Source organism: Pseudochaenichthys georgianus, chromosome 17 (genome assembly GCF_902827115.2).
Source record: "Pseudochaenichthys georgianus chromosome 17, fPseGeo1.2, whole genome shotgun sequence".
Classification (NCBI taxonomy): Eukaryota; Metazoa; Chordata; class Actinopteri; order Perciformes; family Channichthyidae; genus Pseudochaenichthys; species Pseudochaenichthys georgianus.
Window position 1 is genome coordinate 31,731,248 of NC_047519.1, and position 21,731 is coordinate 31,752,978.

Here is a 21,731-nt window from a genome sequence, read left to right on the forward strand (position 1 = left end):
TAATTACAGAGTGAGCTGGGAGCCGTCTGGACAGAGGGGCACACAGCAAACCCTCATCAGGGAGCCCTTAGACTCCCTTTCTGATGGGTAGAAATTATAGTAGCACATCAAAGGGCCTTAATACTACAATTACACAGAGTCACTGCACTACAGTTTCAAAGTATCTGAGTCTGTGCATATTATGTCTGCATGGTGTCAGGGAGCATTTGTTTCACCCGCATCAAAGGCTGCATTGAGTAGATATATCAAAACCAGATGGCATTTTGAAAAAGTACATATTAAACGTTTTTCTTCAAATAATGTGGTTGGTTGGTGATTGACAAAGTAGTCTTTGTTTTATGACAATTCTAAAACTTAAAAATAAGTTAATAAAACCACACACTTCAAAAGCGGAATTTCGCAGTTGAAGAGTATCTTCAATTCACCCACAACAATACAATGTACAAACTGAATGTGACTTAAATGTGCTGATTTACTTACCTAGAATTTATCTTATTTTTTAAAAAGAGGAAGTACACATTGGGTCAAATATATCTGCAGTGGGAGATGCAAATGTATCACTCTCATTTCACTTTTTTTGTTCCAATATCGATGCAAGATACAAACACTTTGTATAACTCTGTACAAAGCATCAGATAAAGAGCTAAAAATAGGGTAGACCATTGTCTTCCCTTCAAAACACATGTTCGTAATGTTGAGCTATTTGTCCTACAGCGACATTCGATACATTTATTTTACAAAATACTTGTGAACCTTAATATATCATTCAAAAAGGAGATACTTACCGTGTTCCAGAAACTTAAAAAAAAAAAAATCCCTTTTATTAAATTAAAAGTCATTTAAAGTTTAACAGAGAATTTTTTTATATATAACCACAAACATACTGTGCAATGTTACATGTTACAATGTTGATAAATAAGGCGATGCCATTCTGCATGTGTCCAGTAAGCTCTGGAATACAGTGCGTACATTATGTGCCAAATAAACCTGATTAGTGTAATATAATTACAAGAATGCAATATTTGAAAGTCATTCAAACAATATGTATGCAACTGGATCATAAGAAATGAATGTAGAGGAACAAAATCCACAGAAAAAAGATCCATTTGTTGATTTGAGTGTTGAGAGAAAGGCAAACAAATCGAAAGCAGATGTCACTGTATCAGTGGTAGTGAGAATAATTAAAAAAAAGGGTTGATTTAAATGTAACCGCACCAGTACAAACAATGTAGGTTTACACTACTTCCATTTTATAGAGGTTTTTAGTTGTATGGGCGTAACAACAAGGCAACCAATGATAAACCATCCCACAAGCACCAGCTGTCGACATTAGAGGGAGGGTGCATAGCTGCACAGGGACTGAACTGTGTTCATAGGGAAGGAAGACCTCAAGGATTATCATAAGCATCTTAATAATTGTGAATGCAAGAGGCAACCGATGATACGGGGTTAAATCATATTGAACCAAGGCTTTCATTCTCTAACATCATATTTTGTTTGATCCCTGTTGACCATTTAAACATTCAAAATGTATATAACCCTATAAGTTTAAGGTCATAAATATTCCATATGCAGGCATAAATGTCAGGACACACTCGTAACATTTGAAATAAAAACCTAAAGCATGCCATTAATGATCTGATCACTAAGCTCCAGTCCTTTAAGACAGGAATGGTTTCTAAAGATGGACTGTTTCACGGCTTGCATATGAAACCATCAGCTAACAATATTTACAGCACATGAAGGAGTTTCTTTAAACATTTTTGAAATTGGACAAACTCAATCATAGACCAACAGATTAGTTGGCATATCTGGTTTGATTTGCATTTTCTTTTAAAGTAATTAAACGATATATAAAACAGTTTGTACAGTGAATTTTAAAAAGGACTTCAAACACCAGATTCAATGCTTCTGTTTATAAATTAAACAGTCAAATACTCCTTTAAAAAGGTTATTTTTTAACAGAAAGAATTTTGGATAAGGCCGTAGCACGATATGGAGTTAGATATAGTGGCTATCATGCTGGTTCAGGGCTGGGTTGAATCACTATGTTCTTGCAGGTTTAAGTCGGGCTTAAATCAAGTGGCTCCCTTAATGTCCTTGATTATAGTTGCCATGTAGTTTGGGAGCAATGAACCATAACTGGTCGCTAAATGTGGAGTCGGTAGACAAGAGTCCAGTCATGGCTGCAAAAACACTCGTCTCTAACACAAATTGGTAACAGGGGCTGCGAGTCATGTGGGGCCAGTGTTGGTGCTGTTGTCATGCGGTCAGAGGACTGTAAGGCAGGAGAGAGGACAGAGAGACGTGGTGGAGGACGGCCGGTCAGGGCATGTCGGCCCGGCTCAGAGCGAGGGCCAGCTCCAGGTCCTGCTGCTCCTGCAGCCGCAGCCTCTCCTGCTCCCCGCGCTCCTCACGCTCGCTCTCCCGCTTCACCCACTCCAGCTGCTGGCTCTCATTTCCAAACTAGAGCGGAGACACAAACATTAGTTATGGACAAAAACAGGCTGACTGAAATATCAACATAAAACAGGGATAAGTCCCTGGGCAAGATGTACCAATGAAGGCTGGATGCAAATTTGAAATAAAGTGTTGCTAATTAGGCAGAACATCAACAAGCTTTTTCACACAACTCAAATGATTTGAAATGTAGCAGTAAGAGAAAAGCATCTGCAAAAAAAGGTACTATTTCACTACAGAGAAAACGCAGAAAGCAACACTAAAAGCTTCCTACAGAATACACACTGACAAACTAGCACCATAAATTAGTGTTCACATATTTCCCATAAACATTCAGTGCCTGGGGGCCTTTACTAACATCGTGCACACACATCAACGTACTTTTTTTACAACGGATTTTGCCGTGCGCCCAGGTTTTTCACATGCAAAGGATTGACCACCACACCCTTGTACAGTCTTACCTTGACACATTCAGATCCTGGCAGGAAAACAAAAATTACAATACAGAGCTAAATATAAAAAAACACAAATCCCTTTTACAACTCTCATGCTGGCAGGAGGGATACATTTAATTCATGTCATGTCAAATGATACAAACCCAACACAAAGCCTGCCATGCATCTTCGCCACACTGAGAGCACGCTCAGGGTATACAGGATGGCAAAGAAGCGGAAACGGGTGGACAAAGACGCAGATTTACTCTGTTGTGCTCTGCTTCCAGGCATATCATGCTTTGACAGCGAATAAGCCTTTCGCTTGTACTTCAAGACTTTAGAAATGCTACCTGACCAGGCAAGTTCACTGACTCGCTGACTAAAAGTGAATAAATCCTGACTTCCTGCCCGAGGCTGAAGCCAGAGACGTCAGCTAGGATAACCCCCATAACCAGGCGGACGGACGCTACAATCCACTTGATATACACAAGTACAAGGACTGTCCAAGTCAGTCATGCAAACATTATCTGATCTGTCAGTTGTTAGTCAACAGCCAGTAAGCACGGAGGTCCTGCGACTGCTCGCTTGTGTAACAGAATAAGGCCCAGTGACGGAGCGCTGACACCTCTGAGCCTTCAGCAAACAGCATCTGAAGAGTGAGATCATGAGCAGCTCATGCAGACAAAGATGTTTGACCCCTCGGAGAACTGTAAGTAGATTACACTCGGAGCCAAATTCTGCAAAACCCACAGGACAGTCTTTGGATTCTTTACTCGAGTGTGTTGTAACAAAAAGGGGTCTTTACTGTCTGCTGTGGAGCAAAAGCTCTGGAGTGGCTCTGACGCTGTCAGACTGAGCAAACCTCCTGGAGAAGGAAGACATTCAAAAAGATAAATATGAAAGCTAATGTAAAACGACACCCTTTAGTTACTTTACTTTATAAGCCAACAACAGGTAGCCCCTTGAGAATAAGCTCACGCTTAATGTGTAATATTCTGATGCTAAATGTTCACAGGAATCTGACCTTTAGCTCATGGTATGCATAGTCGTCAGTGAGGAGAGATATTGGTTCCAAAAAAGGTGTTAACCACATTTTTGAATAAAGCTCACTGATGCATTGATGCTTAACAAGCGGTGTCGCTTTTCTGGAACACACAGTGGTTAAAGACGGACACACCCATGTACAATGTAAGCTTTGAACACATTTCCTATAATGACAGCTTTGTAATGAGGCTTTAAATATTCATCTCCCACATATTGTTAACCAAGAGCTGCATGAAGGGACTGAATGGCTTAAAGTGAATAAAAGCCCCACTGTCTAAGAACAACAGTAGAAGTGCTAGCTTTAAATAAGCAAACTAAACTTCTCACTTCCCCATAACATATGAGGCACATCTCAGGGCTAGCTCACTGGCTAACCGTGGCTTCTCATCTCTACCACTCGGCGTGTGGTAAAGCAAAGCGGAACATCAACTTTCTCACGCTGTGGCTTCTGCTAAAGGAATAAGTGCAAGGTCACAGCGGAAGGGCATGGCCTGTGGGCAACGTGTGACTATTCCTACTAGAGTAACAACAAGATAAAACATGAGGCTAAATGCATTCATAGGGCCATAGAAAAGTGGCTCTCAATCTCACTATTTATAACTTTAACTGAAGACTGTTTTATCTGTTGGCGTCTTAATAACGCTAGGTGCGTAAACCACAGTGCTGCCATACCTCTGCAACAGCTTTCCTGTTTACAACTTCAAAAGAAGAAACTGCTTTCTCTGCACCCTCACAGTTCAACAGGGAAGTTGTTTTTTTCCGCATACCATCAGGGGCACACACACTTCAATCATAATGAGCACTACAAAAAAATAATGGCAAGATAAACTGTATTGCTGTCACCTGGTTTAAACCAACATTGCATGCCAACTATGAATGTCAGTCAACCTTTTAATGCAACGAGGCTGCAAGCACAGTCATGCTCAAGTGCGCACACACACACACACACACACACACACACACACACACACACACACACACACACACACACACACACACACACACACACACACACACACACACACACACACACACACACACACACACACACACACACACACACACACACACACACACACACACACACACACACACAAGGGGCTTACCATAGGGAGGTGCAGGCCGGTTAGGCACATTTTTCTTTGATGGGAGGACAGGGTTGTCTGACTTCTGTTCACACACAGGGGAAAAGAAACCAATGTCTTTAACTATCACACAAACTGATGACTAACAGAAATGTCAGTAACTCTAAAGCAACTGGCATTACACCAGAGAGGCGTTAAAGGTGAAAAATGGCATTTATTTTTTAAATCACTCACGATTGGAGTAAGATTACAAACACAGCCACAGTGGGAAATTGACTTTCCAGAGCTTACCTTTGACATTTCACTAAAGTCGGCAAATCCACTCCCCTTGCTTCCAAAAGAGTTGCCTCCAAAGGGGTCTGCCGTCCCAAAAACATCTGAGAGAAAAATACATTGTAATGCATTTTTGAACCTTTCAATACGTTTATGGAAAAAGCCAGAAGCTATAATAAAGTTCAGCCTCAAACCACGCTTATAAAAACCATCTATGCATTGTGCTTATTCTGAAAAGGCTATTTTCAGAGCGTGGAATGTGGCATTACGGTTTAATGACATTTCGTAAAAAAACCCTGGAAAGCAAAGGTTTTTGTTTAACCTGACGTATGCATGTGATCAACTAATTAAAGGCGTCAGTTGGCGTACTGTTAACCAGAACTGTGCCGGGTTGTTTGGAGGCTGAGTGGTATGCCACTTAATGAAAAAGAAAAAAAGCCAACTGCAGATGGTTACAGTGAAAAAACAAAACATTGTAATAGAATATGTTTGTTGTGAGTATGCAACCACAAGAGACCCCATTCATGTGAAGAACGCAGTGTTTTCTTTTACGCACAGTAACTCAGGTCAGGCCTACAGTTGCCTCTGTGTTCCTCTGAAGGTGTGTAGCATCGACCAGAGGCAGCCACTAACTTAAAACAACTTCCGTAGCGAATGAGGCAGAGCAGCTCAATAGCAGCAGATATAAAGACAGGGCAGAGGCAGTAGAGAACTGGTTAAAGGAGTGGCAGTGTATTCTAGTAGAGCAGGACCTCCAGTCCTCACAACGTTTCTGTTATGTTTGGCTCCTGCAGGCCTCCTGTTTTTCCAGGGTAGGGGGGAGTATTTTTAGTTGGCCAGTAGTTAAATGCGTAGGTACTTTGCTAAAAATAGCCCAAAACCACAGGAAAAATTGAAGCCACAGTAAGTAAAAAATTGTTTGCCCCCTCATGCCCTCAAAAATAAAATCTAAATCTGACACGTCACACAGAATGGCAAAGAATGACTCTTTGAGACCCGTTTCACAACAAGAACCCTCTTTCACATTCAGATGGCGGTTAATAAGAGTCTCATTCTGGACGGAGAATCTGCACGTGTCTAGTACAGAGATGATTGTGCATGTGTTTTATTTACAGAGAGACAAAAAGCCAACGTACTGTACCTTCCTGACTGCAGTAATTACAATAAAATAGAGGAATTATACAACCTACATCTTTAAAATGACTGAGAACAGGAAATAAAGCATTGAATCTTTGTCAACATGTTTGATTCTGTAAGCAAAGTTTGATGACAATATTTAAAACTGGAAGAACAATAAAAGCTAAACTGAGAAACTTTGTGGTGATATAAAGCCCAGAAGTCCAGAAACAACAACATGTCCTGGCACAAACACGCTGCTACCTCAGGTCAACCTTTACATTTACAACTGAGAAGCCCCAGAGTAAAGTCTCTCTCTGATGTCTGAGACCAACATACCTGGTTTTGGGCTGTTTGATGTAAAGGAGTCACTGCTGAGGGCACTTGGCTGAGAAAAAGCAAAAAAAGGCAAAAGGTAAAGTAAGTTTTCCAAAGTTCTCGAATACAATACACACAAAATGGCCATATAATCATAACCACCAAAAATAACCCTTTGTAGGGCTGGTTTGCATTTCCAGTTATCTACAACAGTGAAGTCAAATCAAAGCTTGTTTTTAGAGCCATTAAATATAGAAAAGGAATTGTAATATTAAAGTTTTTACAGAAAAAAAACAGTGCATACAAAAGACCCATGATCAGAAGCTTCAATCAACATCATGAAAGTGTTTTTAAAGAGGTGCTTGATACCTTGGCTGGTGGGGTGGGTTTTCTACTGAAGGAGTCCGAGGATCCAAACAAGTTTGACTTTTCTGTTCTCTTGAAAAAATCTTCAGATGAGGTGCCTTTGAAGGGGTCGCTTTCTTTGAAAGGATCTGCTCCAAATGGATCTAGAAGAAAAGACACGACTGTGAGAACATAGCCACTGGCTTTGGACTTCAGTCATCTTCACCCTCTAAAGAACAAATAATCAGAGCTTTCTTTGAAAGTTTTCCACAGCATGAATTAAAGCAGACGGGAACAATATACAACCAATGTTTCCATTTCATTCAAACTCCATCATTTGGCATGTATGATGTATGTAGATGATGTGGAAATGCTTATTTAACAAGGGACACATACATGCAGGTGAACAGCTGGCAGAGTAGGGAATAACCTTTACCCTAACAGAAAAACAGAGTGAAAACGTAAGAGAAACAAGAAGGTATTCAGACCTTGGAAGGGGTCGGACTTGAAGGGGTCCTCTGTTTGGAAGGGGTCTGCTGGAGGCTCCTTAGCAATGCTGTTGTTGAACATGGCTATCCTTGACTTTAAAGAGCCCTGCTGATAAATTCATTTAAAAAAAAGAACGTTACAGCAGAACACACATGGCACAAAGCAAGGACATAAAGCAGCTAAACACTTCTGGGCTACAAAAATGGTTAACAAAAAAGGTTTCAGCGTATTTGCGTCCTCTGGCATCGAAGTACCCATCATCAGGCCAGTACGATTTGGTGATATGAAAAGTGCACCTCATTAGAAGGAAAGGCAAATAAAATATCCGAGTTCTTGGCTGAATTATAATTCTATGAATTATTGTTCTTAAAAGTAAGACTCACTGCACTTCTGAAACCTCCATTCTCCTTCTCAGCGAAGCCTTCACTTAAGTCCGGCAGGTTGTTGAAGTTTCCTCCGTTGATGTCGCTCAGAGCGCTGTTGTACTGCTCAATGGTCTTAGTCACCTCATTCTGGTTGTCCTGGATCAGCGACAGCTTACTGCGAGCCTGAAAACAAATAAAAGATCCATTTCTGATTTCATAAAACATAATTTTTGGTTCCATTACAGTCTCTTTTCAATGGGTTTCAGAGCTGCTGGTAGAAATAGATGGGCTTCTTTGATTTAAAGACCCTTCTTTCAAAGTATTTTCAATGCAAAAGTAGAATTTATGCAGAAGCCCCGTCTTTCATGGATTTCTATCTTCGCTTATAGTAAAGAACGAACACGCTCCTCTAGAGTTAAGTCTTCAGCAGATCGAGGAATGCACCCGATTTCTAGCAAATTATGTGCGTGGGGATTAGTGGTTACCAAGATCAAAACAAAATGCCAACCCATATGTGACAACAGTTTCACTTCAACTATGTGTGCCTCAGTGTATGACTTACACACTAGCACAATGTTCTAGAAGGTAACAGTAAAGCTAATGTTTACAACAGTGAGATTTTGTATTTGATATAACCACTACAAGCGACTCAAAACACAAGTCTACATTTCACAGATGCGTAGACAGACAAACATGCATACCCAGGGGGGATAACCAGAGTTTAGTTTATTTTTTCAACTCAAACTATATTTATAATTTAAATACCGACTTGATCATAGAGCTTTCTGGCAACAACTGGTCTCTGTGAGCTGTAGTAGCTCCATCGGTACTGACCTGGTTGATCTCTTCCTGAGTTGTCTTGAGCGATTTAGTGATGCTGTCTAGTTGAACACGGCCAGAGAGCAGGCTCTGCTCCAGCATGGCCTCCTCATCCTGCAGCCGGCTCAGGTCCATCTTGGTGCGGCTCATCTCATCCTCCTGGCTCCGGTGGTCGCTCTCCTGGGAGCGGATCTGGCTCTGCAGGGACGAGATCTGGGGGACGAAAGCAGAATAAAATAAAAGAGACCGTTTTATTTGGAGCCTCATGCAGAGTGTGAAATAGCTGTATATCAGAACAGATCAAAGCAGCAATATTTTAAAGCTGGTTTTCGGGTCATTCAAATAAAAGATGTGGCGCCTAACCTCCGAATATGCTGTTATTTCCCAGTAAGCTAAACACATAGGATCTGCTCTATTTCAAAACATTTGATGTCTTTGTTTAGTTGCAGCATTTTTCTTGAAGCAAACTTTGACCCAAACTGACCTCACTGTTGGACATCTGCTTGATCTCTGTTATCCAAAAATACTAAAACATTAACCACTTTTATCAGAACCAGGTGATAAATGTGTATTATGTCACCAGAAGCACAGTACCAAAATGCAATAGTATTACAGTATTAGATATATGAATGTCGCATGAATAAGTGTCCAACCATCTGGGTCTCGTCCTGGCACTTCTGCTTGACGTCGTTGAGCATCCCCTCCAGTTTGGAGCGCTGCTGGTCCATCTCCCCCAGACGCTCCTGCGCATCCTGCTTCTGAGAATCCAGTTCCTGCAGGCTGCTGCTCTCCCTGTCCAGTCCACTCTGCATGTCCTGACCGTCCGACCAACACAGAAACATACGCTCAGGTGTTTGCATGATACAGAGACCGATTATCAACTGACATTTAAAAAGTTGAACAGACGATTTACAAATTGGCTCAGCCTTACCTGAACGTCACTGTTTTGCTGTCTGATGGCTTCCTCGTTCTCCCTGATCTCTTGCTCCAGGATGAATTTCTCTCTTTATGGGAATAACATTGAAATAGGAAGACAATTAAGTAAAACAGTGTTATAACTTCTCATCAAAGCCTATTGTGGCGGAACATAATGCTTAAAATGAACTGTGTCAATTTGGAATTGTGACAATTAAAAATAGTTTTTTTACACATGCATGACTGATGGGGTTTCCAACACAACACCATTAGTCAAATGCATGACAGTTACACTCCACTTTATGGTCACTCTACTTGGCACTATATTAATTATTCTGGTGTAGTAACTTGTTGTTGAGGGATTTGTAATGAAAAACAGCATTGTCTGAGATATCTGTTTAAATGATTTTAGCATAATTCATTCAAGATTCAAAGGTGTAATGTCATATCATACACAAAACTTCGATGTAGTATGTAATGAATGAAAAACGTGGGTCATAGGTTCCTCAACAAGACATAAAACTGCCATATTATATTCTATTTTGTTTGTATTTACTGGCACCATTTTTCAGTTTTATTGTGTTATACTGTTGGAGGAGCCTGTGACCTAAGATTGTAATTGTCGTAACTACACTGTAGCTATGTACAAATGATGTCTTGAATCTTGAATACCAGGCCGTGATGCAGCCAGTCAGGATTCTCTCTATGGTGCACGTGATCGATGAACCTTTCGGCAATATGTAGACTCTTATACGAGTGCTAGTATATGTGTAGGCATGTCACAATGCTTAAAAATACTGACGATTCTAGAGTTGTAGATACAGAAATTGTTAAGCATCTGGGTATAAATAAATGATTTGAGTCCTCTACTTAATGAAGTCTTTGATGCTCTGCTGCCCCAAAGAAAGGCTCTATGGTTAGATTCGTTTTTATTTCTCGCTTGGAGTAAAAACAGTCTTAATAATATCCCCTGGTTAAATGAAGGTTCACATTATTTGATAAACAAAATACCCAATAGATTTAAAGAGTTTGAACCTGAACATCACCCAGCTATAACAGACCCTTCTTTTAAGAGGAAGAGACACACAGCTATACTCCTGCTACTCAGGGGCTCACCTCTGCAGCTGAGCTATTTCCTGGCTGAGGTCATCCAGCTCTTTGATGCCTGTCAGATCGACCGACCCTGTGGAGCTGTTGCTATTCTGAGGAGGGACACAGACAGGACGAGTGAGAGAGGGGAGGGGAAAGGAAAATGTAGTAAAAAAAGTACAATGAATGAAATGAGGTTAAGAGAAGGTGAGAACAAAGACAACAACGGCAGGTAGGGCGAAAAATGTATGTGGGGAAAAAAAGGATAAGAGGTTCAAATAGGGGAAGGGGACAAAGAGGAAGAATGAGAGCAGAGAGGACATGGATGGTAAAGAGGGGGAAGAGAGGATCTCTCTGCTGATGCGTCTAACAAAACATAAGACACAGGAAGGAAATACAAACACCTTGCACAGCTAGTTAGGGGTCAAGGGTTCCAGACAACACATGAATGAGGAGGAATGCAACAGACAAGAGGAAATATGTAACACGAAGGTGAAATCTGGCTTCAAAACGGTTCCAAATATAAAGACTTTGACAAATCAGGGTCCCAAAATCCACTTCTTTGACAATCATTGGTCTAACATTTCCAACACTTATACATTTTGCTCCCTATATAAGTATTTTTTAAGTTTCATATTCCACCTTTAAAAAGTACCTGTGAAATGGCCTAATCTGTGTAAAATATATATTTATTTTATGTAAAGACTTCTCTTAAAGTAAAAAAAAAAGACTCCTGCCTAATTGATTTTACTCCATTAACTATCTTAATCTGTTCAAAACAAACACAAAACACTTTTGTTTACGTGTGACTACAACTATGAGAAAAATATATTCTGGCACCAAATAGAAGAGAATATCTTGAGATGTTTTCTTTATTAAAAGCGTATCTAATCATTGGTTGGCCATAGCATGATAATCTATATTCCTTTGACTATATACTAGGGGTGTTGAAAATAATCGTTTATACGATGCATTGCGATGCGGACGTGGACGATTCGGTCTCGATGCAGTGACGGAAGATAATCGGTTATAGAGTAGTAACGTTGCTTCCTGATTTTCCGGCCGCGGCTTTACTATAACGTTTTTTCTGTCACTTTAATATCAAACCGGTCGGTGACGCAGAGATCAGGGAACAGACGTGACAGCGGCACAGCGGAGCAGTCTGCTTTATCCACCAACACAAGAACACCAGTCCAGAACCAACAGCAGAAGGACCCGCTCCGAATCACTCCGTGTCGCTGCGGCTCAGAGACACAGACAGGGATTTATGTTTTTCAAAAATAATCGCGTTACAATCATGTCAGGTTTTTGGTGGATTTAATTAAGTCTTGGATTGCAAAGTATGAATGTCCTCTAGCAATTTTCAGACGATATATACGTGTGTAAAGTTTGTGAAGGCAGGAGGAAAAAAGCTTCCGCGATCACCGTCTCTTCTCCGTTCCTCCAAGCCCCGCCCCCTCCCTGAAAATAATGAGTGACATGCTAATAGTGACCCGATAGAAACTTTATTATTCACTTAATCACTGAGATATAATGAAGCTAATTTAATCTCATGCATTCATGGGATTTATGTAACAGTAAAACAGAGAATGTAAGTGTGCACCCACATGCAGTATCTTTGTTTGTATATGCTGTTGTAAATACTCCTGTTGTCTGCTGTGTTCAGACTCAAGTCCTGTGTGTGATGCCTCATTCAGGACATTCAGTGTCCTTTCTTAACAGAAGACCGTGGCTAGAAGCTGCAGCTAGACTGCAGAAGCATTAGCTTTTTGTTTTTGAGGATGGAACAACTTCACACACGGAGGCTAGACCTATACAATTCATTTATTTTGGTTTATAAATTAATGTCAAGACATTTATGTTATTGATTTCTGAAGCACTTTCTAAATAATAAAAAGAGAGTTCATATGTATTTACTGCATGGATGCATTGATGAAAAATAAGCCATGTGCAGTAATATAGAAAATTGAGGATGCAACGCATTGGTATGAATCGTGATGCACCATGATGCACCGGGATATCGAACCGAATCGTTGACAGATCGTGAGACCAGTGAAGATGCACAGCCCTAGTATATACATTAATAAATAACTATACTTTAGCTGGACCTTAGTTGACACTGGTTGCTATAACAGACCATGGATGAATGTGCAGCAGGTGGCAGTGTTTGCGTTTAGCAGAGTTGTTGTTGAATGAAGAATATACACATTTAGAGGACATTCACAGGAATGACAATAAAGTAGCCAATTAAACAAGAGCTTATAACATGTTTTACCCTTTCTTGAAAAAAAAGTGGGTAAACAAATACATAATACATGGAATATGTTCCTGTTTGCGAGAGTGTTTCAGACTGATACAGAAGATATGATAGAACCAAAGCGCCACCTTGTGAAACAAAGCGGAAGTACTCACTCTGCGCACATTAGCTAGTGCAGCAAGGTCAGGCCTCCCAGCTGACATTAGCCCTGCAAAGCTCTGGGTAGGGTAGAAGAGAGAGCAAAAAGCAAAAGCATAATAAACTGTTTTGCAAGGCAAGCCTGAAAAGCCAAGAGAAAAACCTCAGCATTTAAAATGCAGATAGTAGCAGGAAATCAGATTACTGAGGTAAAGATGCAAGAAGTAAAATACAATTGGCTTGAAAGACAGAAGGATTTAAAATAGGGAATTTGAAATATGAAGCAGGGGTTGCAGTGGGTTTAATCAGGACTCACAGAAGCTGCAGTCCTTTCTGATGGGGGGATCATGTCTGCGGTTAGGGTGGAGGGGGGGTCAATGCCTTTAGTGACCTTCTGCTGGATCAGGTACATGGCCAGAGAGAACTGCTCCTGGTTCAGCTTCCCCGTCTGTTTGGTGTCAGCGAGTCCCCTGCAGGGAGGAGGCGAGGCTTCACTCAAAACACATGATACTGTATTCTTCGTGATAAATTAGACCCTGTAATTTTTATTATCAATTCCCACTTAAAAAAGGTCAACATTCTCCAATGGCCAGTTTCACTGGTAAGATGTAGATTCAAACTGTCCACCAGATGGTGCTATATGATAGAGGATTACAGCAGGTGTTAAGTTATGTTTGAGTGTGCCTTGAAACACTTCAAATAGTACTGTTTTTAATTATTGCTAATATTTCTTATACAGAATTAGTGATCAAATATGTATTGGGATGCGCTTCTTTTGGGCTTCTATTTTGAGCATTGACCAATATTGATACTAAATACTAAATTATTTTTAGAATACTAAATATAGCAGCTAAAAAAAATCAATGTAAAAGAGATAGCTTAAGCCAGTCCTCCCATCTCAAAAGGACCGGTATGATAGTATTTAAGAAATGTTTGTGATAGAGTCATTTAAGTTTGTGGAAATATGGGAGTAGACAAAACACCATTCTTTTGTTTTAATTGGATTTGCCTTCTTAAAATGTGTTATTATTTTAAATGAAAAGTATCTAGCTAAAAATAGCAATGTCAACTACTGCTGTAATGTGATCTCAAAGGGGAACAACAACATCTAAACCAAGCTGTGGTCTCACCATATCTGTGCCAGCATGGTCTGGGAGAGACTGGACTGCATGAAGATCTCTATGACTTCAGTTCCATTAATGAGGCCGTCATTGTCTCCGTCAATTGTCTTGAAGATCTCATCATATCGCCCCCTGTCAGCCAACGGTACCACCCAGTTTACCTCTGGCTGGAATAAAAAAGACAGGCAACATTTATATGATTTTAGATGAGGGACACACATCTGCTAAAACACAATCATTTTTTGGTGGACTGTATAAAATGTATTATATATTACACTGGTTAAAAGCAAACCATTGCTAAAATGCCTCCCCTGAAGAAAACATACTGGTTTCTTTATCAACCTTTCACCACAAATAGCAGGTGGATATATCACTGACCCATAAAAAATATAAAAAAAGGTTCAAGCTACTGTAAATAAGTGAGCATATTAAATTGTAGTTTAATAGTTGTACATTTGTTGGCATTTAAATATTGATTGGTGCTCAGATATGTCTTTATAATTGCTAGTGTGATAGAGACTATGTAATGTTTTAAGTGTGTGCTACTTGTTATGTATGTACCTGTCCAGTGACTGCAGATGAAAATTAGCTAATAGCTACATCTGGCATAAATTCATTAATTGTTTTTCTTTATATATTTTAGTTTGAATGGTCATTGTTTAATAAAAAACGAATAATGATATATATATATATATATATATATACTCCGCACATGACATAAAATAACATGGTGAATAGAAATGGGAATAAGCACTGTGACTTCATGCCTTGGGTAAGATAAAAGAAAAAGAAAATCTGAGGCAATTAAACCAACAAGGAAAAGGGAACAAAAATGAAAATGTCCACGACAGGAAAAAAAGAGGACATTAAAGCTACGACAGGTGATCATGGTACAAGTTAGAACAGAGTCTTGTTTCTATTCCCTTTGAAGGAAACCTGTTCAAAGGTCATGAGTGAAATATCCCTGCAGCTATAACAAGTTAGAGAGGAACACACTGGCCAGGGCACAATGCTCAAAGCAATGTGGAGAAACAAGTACAGCCATTAGCAACAGAAAACAATCAACACATGCAATGCTGGTTCCAAGGCTCTGCCCTTGTGATACTTCATCAGGGAGGAGCAGTGAAATGATACATATAAAACTAAATATATTGAAGTTTCCAAGAATATTTGAATGATTTGTTTTGTGTTTTTCACTTTATACTACTTGAATATAACTAGCAACATTGAACAATGTAAGTTATAATATTATGTACCCAAGATAACCCGGACATACACATACATGAGTCATTCAGTAAAATCAGTGAAACAGCTGAGTGACACAACCCAAACTACTCAGACAACACCCTAGGAGTGTTACTACCTCACTCAAGATGTACAGAAGCAGCTATAAAATCAGTGATGCAGCTTTTCTACTACATTGAAGTATTTTATGATGGAGAAATGAGGGCTAAGAACTAACTCTACATTCACATTTCTCAACTTTCATTAGACTTATATGTGAACATTGTATCACATCATGTTATTCACAAATCATGTAGTCCAAATACATAATTGTAAAGTTAAAACATGTTTTTTATTTGACAATAATTAATTGTGTTTGGTTGTAATAGAAGAGTAGATCTTAAATATTCAGTAAATAATTACACTGAATAGGGCTGCACGATATTGAAAAAAACTGACATTGCGATTTTTCCCCCCCTACGATATATATTGCGTTTTTTTAAACTATATTTAACCGGATGAAGGTATTGTCCTCCTGTGCCTCGCTCATTTTTTACCGGTGTTTTGATGGTCTGCAAACTAGCGGGGCGGGGCCTGCTGTGATCTGATCAAGAATGATTGTGATTGGTGGTTTGCTGTGCATACAGAGCCTGCATGTCAAGTACCCCTGACATGAGAGCCACGCAAGTTTTCCTTTTGTAGCAAGCAGCAACAATAATTGTAACATGACGTGTTTGAGTTAATTCACCTACTTAAGCACTGAGCCTGTTTTTCAGGTCTCAGGCTCGAAAATGACATGCCCAGAACAAATGACCATATCTTCCCTTCTAAAAGGGTTACATTAATAATCTTTTCTCTCAAAGTAATGATAAACCTGTGAGTTGGATGTAGAAAAGTCCGAATCAATATAGATGTTTTTTATTTTAAAGAAAATTCAGATTGAACATAGTAAAAAACTGTAAATGATAGTGTCCATCCAAAAATTATTTTTTATTTATAGTGAAAACTACCCTTGGATTTTTGGGTAAGGTAGACTACAAGCTTTAGGAATCCAAAGTACAACATATAATAAGTACCCTGTATCAAGATTGATGCAAAACAAGTGACATTTGACCTTTTTAGAGAGATTTAGCACAAAAAAAAACACTTCTGGGGTCATTTTCCATATCTCTGGCCCCCCTTGGTCGATTTTGACGAATGAAATCTCTTTATAACCGAGAGGCAATGGAATCGAGGGGAAGTTCTACACACACCAACACATGAACAAATAAGGAGTAAGAGTGACGCGTAGCCAAAACCGGAATCTGCATACACTCTAGTGTCTACCATTAGCAGCTAACTTTTGTGCTCCGATTTTTACATAAAAATGGAATTATGGATTATAAACAATTGCTTCAAAGCCACAGATACATTATTAACCTATGGATCAACCGATTCAGCTGCGTTTTTTCTCATTTTAATGCCATTGAACACGTCTTTTGATCAGATTGACAGCTACGGTGAGACGATCTCCCGTAAAAGCTCCGTAAAGGTACGTGTTGTGATGTCTGTGTTTGCTTCCCCTGTCGCGAGATCGGATCGCTTAGTGATGATACTATACTTAAATAATCTGTGGAGTCTCCGCTTTAATCGGATAATATTGTATGTGCAGTTTCGATAAGTGTGAATATCGCGCATGCGCATATCGCGGTTAATGCCATGACACGATATATCGTTCAGCCTGAGCAGTGAACAATATTTGATTAAATGCGATTTGTCAGTTAATATAGGCCTATGGGGATTTATTTATTTATTCCGAAAAATGTTGTAATATTTTTATTTTAAACCAAATTACACAGCCTTCGCACAGAATAAAGCTGACAAATCAATGCAGTGATGAGGTCAATACGAGGTTTTCTACATACCTGTGAGCTGGATTTAAAGGAGTGTTTTGGAGAGAGGTTGAGGTTACTGGTGATGAGGGGGCTGGCTCGGCCCAGAGGAGGAGTGCTTCGCTGGGAATCTTTGAGAGGAGCGGCGCCAGCCATGAAGCCGGACAGAGCAGGCAGCACGGCCACGGCACCTGGCATCGCACTGGCAGACTTTTTCCTTTTAGAAGGGGGGATGAGCGATGTGGGTAAGGTGGCTGGGACAGGCTCGTTCTCCATGGCACGATACACAAGATGCATAGCCTGGAAAATGGGGGGGAAAAGGACATTTATAAATATAGTAAAAAAAGAGACTTGAATTAAAAACACTTAATACAAGCAGCAGCTTCCTGGAATGTCTCCGGGGTGACAAGTAAACAAAAGGCACCAGCTTACCACTGTGAATTCATCTTTGTCCAACTGTCCATCTTTGTCCACATCACTTAGGTCCCAGATCTGCAGAAACATTAAGTTAATACCAAAATGAGCCAGCTTCCGACTGCAGCAGTGTTATGTGGCACATCACTCCAACGTGTAACATCACCTTTCCTAACGCATCCAGAGGTAGCTTGGAGTTGATCAAAACTGGCCTGACTTTATCGCCGGGGAGTAGACCATTCAGAGGGCACAGACTCTCAAAGATGCCTTCGAACTTCCCTTTTTCATCAGGCTGGGAAAAAAAGGAACTCAAGTTTAGATGACATGCTTGATTTTCTCCAGATATTTTTTTACAAATGTTATTTACTCACCCTTATTGCCCATTGTGATTCAGGTCCAGTTGTTGAAATTGTCAATAATGGGCTGTTAGTATCTTTCTGTAAAAAATAAAAAGGGAGAGTAAGATAAGCGGATCCAGTAAGGGATGTGACCTCCAGGCTTGGATTGTTGTCATTTTAGGGGCAAGGCCATTTGGCCTTTGGTGTCACACATATTTTCAGGGCGGAAAGGCCACATGCCAGGGCACAAAGGCCATTGAGGGAAAAATTAGGATTTGGAGCTTAAAAATAAATAACTTCACTTTCTAATGACAAAAAAATAAATCACTTTTTTAATATCAATAATCGTATCATCATCATAGGCCTATGCCTCCTTAGTATTAACGTATCTAAAATGGAATACTTTACTTTGAATAATTAGTGTTTGGTATGTTTTCCATCTACTACTAATCCCATTCACAAATCTGAAATTAAATCTAAAAATCAAAAATTCTATTAATATGTAACAAATATATTCAATTTCAGAGCAGAAGAAACAGCCATCAAGGGTCAAACTCTGCACACATCATTCAGCAGTGCACAGTGAAGCTCCACCATCCAACTGTATGAACAAGCAATACTTTGAAATGCAAAAGTGTAAGTGTAAGTGTAAGTGTAAGTGTGTGTGTGTGTGTGTGTGTGTGTGTGCGCGCGCGCGCGTGTCCCTTTAATCAACTCCTCACAGCTCCTCATATCCGTTCAGAAACTGGACAACAGTTAAAGATGTACAAACCACAGACTGTCTGTGTCATGACGAATACAGTCGCTGCTTTAATTCTGTCTTTACGATGTTGTTGTGAGTTTGGACGGAGCAGCTACAATGTTAGTTTAGCCTGATCGATCCAATCTCCATTCACAAAACACGCATTTTAAAAGATTTTGCATGCCGTCTTGTCTGCACACTTGTCAAAGCATTAAAGCATGGTTTTTACTAATCGTTATCAGTATTTAGTTACTTCGGCATCATTTTGAAACGTGTATTACAATGAAATCACGATAAAATAGGTTAATTTGGTCGTAGTTGGTTTCCACCAGAGTATTTAGCATAGGTATTTACATGGATATAAGCCCAGCCCCCGATCCAGCTCGTCCTGTTTGAATGACAGGAGTAAACACAGCTGACAGCCGCGGTGAAACTCCAGCGGTTAGAGCAATGCGAGTATTCGTGAAAATCCCACCCTGGTGACCTCCCTATGTCCCTTCCTGAGACATTCATTGTCCATTCATTTTTCATGAGCAAAAGCTCTTCTCTACTCTGTGTGTTCTTTACCACATCATTACCTCAGCCAAGGAAAAACTTAAAAACTGTTGGCCCTATTTTCATGAAATGTGATGACAGGGTATAGCATGGGCTAAGGAAACCCCAATTCATTAAAAAAAAAAAATCACAAAGTGGATCCAGACATTAGTTTTTCACCTTTTGTGTTAGATATTGCAGTTAACATAAGTAATTTCATCACTTACAAATTTGGGGGCAGCCAAGTGTTGATTGAGGTTGTTAAGGCTGATATCATTTCCACCCTGTGCAGAGGCCACAAGTCTCAGAGCAACAAAGAAACCCTACGAAAGAGGAAGAAGGCAAGTTAAGTCTGGTGTTTTATGCACACATCAGCATCAATCAAAGCTTTTTCACAGAGGAATTGAGTGTTACCCGTCTATCCAAATAGCCTTTTCTTTCTGAATCTGCCAAATCCCAAATCTAAAAAAGTACAAGACAAAACGGTTAATTGCCATAGATGAAATTGAACAGTCTGTTTTAGTGCATGTATGCAAGGTTGTGACCTACCTTCCCCAATGTACTGTCTGACAGCCCTGACTTCTTGAGGAACTGAGCAGCATCTCCAGCCGATACTCTGCCTGTGTTTCCTGGATCCAGCTAAAAAGCAGCAGATATTAAAGTGTTTTTCAATTGATTTAAAAAAGACATAACATTTAAATGTTTAAAAACTAGAAGGGCTGTACTGAAGTCACAGCAGTAACCGTACCTGTCTGTAATAGCCCTCATAGGCTGGGCTTCCATTTGTTAGCTGGAGAAGCAGAAAAGAGGAGAAATAAGACACCGGTAAGTTACAATAAGAGTGTCAGCTAGCACATATACAGAATGAATTGGTAAGAAAGGTAAACATAGCTATAAAGTCAGTAGACTGAAGCGACATCATTAGGTGTGTTCGGTAAACGTAGATACACAGCTTTGGTCGCTAACATTTGCTAACTAAGTAAAGGTTTGTTTTTGTTCAGTTTCGGCTTACTTTCTAGATAGTTACCCATGCTTTTATTTTCACTAGTCACATAACTAACCTTGCTGCTAACTAACTGTCCTTGCAATAGTAAGCTTAGCTTCCCAATTCCGTTGAAACGTATAGGAACTTGGCTATCCTCACTCACCCTAGCTAACCATGTTTACGTAGTTGACAACGAAATGTTGGTAATACGGTTCGAATGGCCGGGATTCAAAGCAGCGTGTACAGTGGTAACGTGCTAAAGTCATAACCCGACTGTCACTTAATTTTGATCATTAATGACATTTGACAGTTTTCTTTAGATATTTAGAGTTGTTACCTGACTGAGAGTCATGAGCGCCGCCATATTTCCTGGTGTCGCGGGAGTGCGCAAACGCCCCTTAACCGTGAGGGCACGAGCGGCGACGGATCGGAGGGGCCTGGTTCCGGTGGGTGAACCGGGGCCTCAGTAACAAAACGTGGGAACAACACTTTACATTCTAGGGCACCACACCTTGGGAACTGGCCTTGCTAATAGCTTTGAACCTACAACCTATTGACGCCAATGATTAGAAGAGGGGAAACATATACATCATAAACTCTGACTGGATGAAGAACAGTGTCAGCCTTGACTGAAAAAACAAAACAAGACATTTACCAAGCTCATTTTAAGAATACAAAAATATTGTGTAGTCTTTATTTTCAATAAAGATGGAAGAGGAGTTATTTAATTTAACATATACTATATATTTTAAAGCATGTTTAAGTAATGTTTGAACTGAACATTAATTGTTTTGTGATGTCTGTGGTCTGGCTATTGAGACCCATTTTAATTTACCTTTCCATTGTATTCCTAAATGTTTTGGATTGATATGCATAACTTTCTATCTAGAGAATACACTTTTTTAATACACATTAAACCCGTATCTACTAGAAAATAAATGAAACATGAATATTTTTGTAATGTCTGTCCTTATATAAGATTTTTTGTTTGTATAATTATGAATGTTCATCCTTTTTTTTAATGTTGATTTAAATCACATTGCACTGTTTTGAATCTCTTGATCTAATAATTTGTATGCTTGTTTGTCAGCTCTCCTGGTGTTTGTTAATTGTTTGTGCCTATTTATCATACAATTCGGAGGAAATTGAATTTCTCAAACATCAAATGTTAGGTTATTTTCCCCAAGCACACAATTCCACAGACGTAGAAGACACCTTCACCACATTTCATATTCTTTCCCATGGGGGACGCATTTCGTTTTTTAAACAATTATTAAGCAGACCCAAGTCAGTTTTCACTGTTTTCATCACCATAGAAACATGTAGAAAAGGTGAAGTCTGCTAACATGTTTAAC

The 21,731-nt window shown here is 39.6% G+C and overlaps 1 protein-coding gene across 3 annotated transcripts; it reads right to left on the minus strand.

Annotated features, from left to right (window-relative positions):
- Positions 1-838: 838 nt before the first annotated feature.
- Positions 839-20,794, minus strand: LOC117461716 (epidermal growth factor receptor substrate 15-like 1). 3 transcript variants are annotated; one of them, XM_034103600.2, is made up of 24 exons: positions 20,714-20,794; positions 20,140-20,181; positions 19,941-20,030; positions 19,806-19,853; positions 19,619-19,714; positions 18,149-18,214; positions 17,944-18,069; positions 17,796-17,855; positions 17,397-17,663; positions 14,278-14,435; positions 13,464-13,617; positions 13,165-13,227; positions 10,780-10,865; positions 9,680-9,752; positions 9,402-9,563; positions 8,764-8,961; positions 7,948-8,112; positions 7,564-7,672; positions 7,100-7,239; positions 6,752-6,800; positions 5,315-5,400; positions 5,045-5,108; positions 2,922-2,938; positions 839-2,466 (listed from the first exon to the last, which is right to left on the minus strand). In XM_034103600.2, the coding sequence occupies exons 1-24, from the start codon at positions 20,738-20,740 to the stop codon at positions 2,326-2,328; spliced, it is 2,487 nt and encodes an 828-aa protein (XP_033959491.1). In that variant the 5' UTR covers positions 20,741-20,794; the 3' UTR covers positions 839-2,325. The 3 variants fall into 3 exon arrangements, with proteins under 3 accessions (XP_033959491.1, XP_033959492.1, XP_033959493.1); XM_034103601.2 differs by lacking the exon at positions 13,165-13,227; XM_034103602.2 differs by lacking the exon at positions 2,922-2,938 and having other exon boundaries at positions 2,373-2,466.
- Between the last annotated feature and the right edge of the window lie 937 nt (positions 20,795-21,731).

Coding starts and splice junctions, on each gene's coding strand:
- LOC117461716 (XM_034103600.2), bottom strand. CDS start 20,740: ATGGCGGCGCTCATGACTCTCAGTCAG. Junction 17,856..17,943: donor CTCTGGATGCGTTAGGAAAG/GTGATGTTACAC, acceptor ATGTTTCTGCAG/ATCTGGGACCTAAGTGATGT. Junction 17,664..17,795: donor ACAAAGATGAATTCACAGTG/GTAAGCTGGTGC, acceptor CCCATTTTCCAG/GCTATGCATCTTGTGTATCG.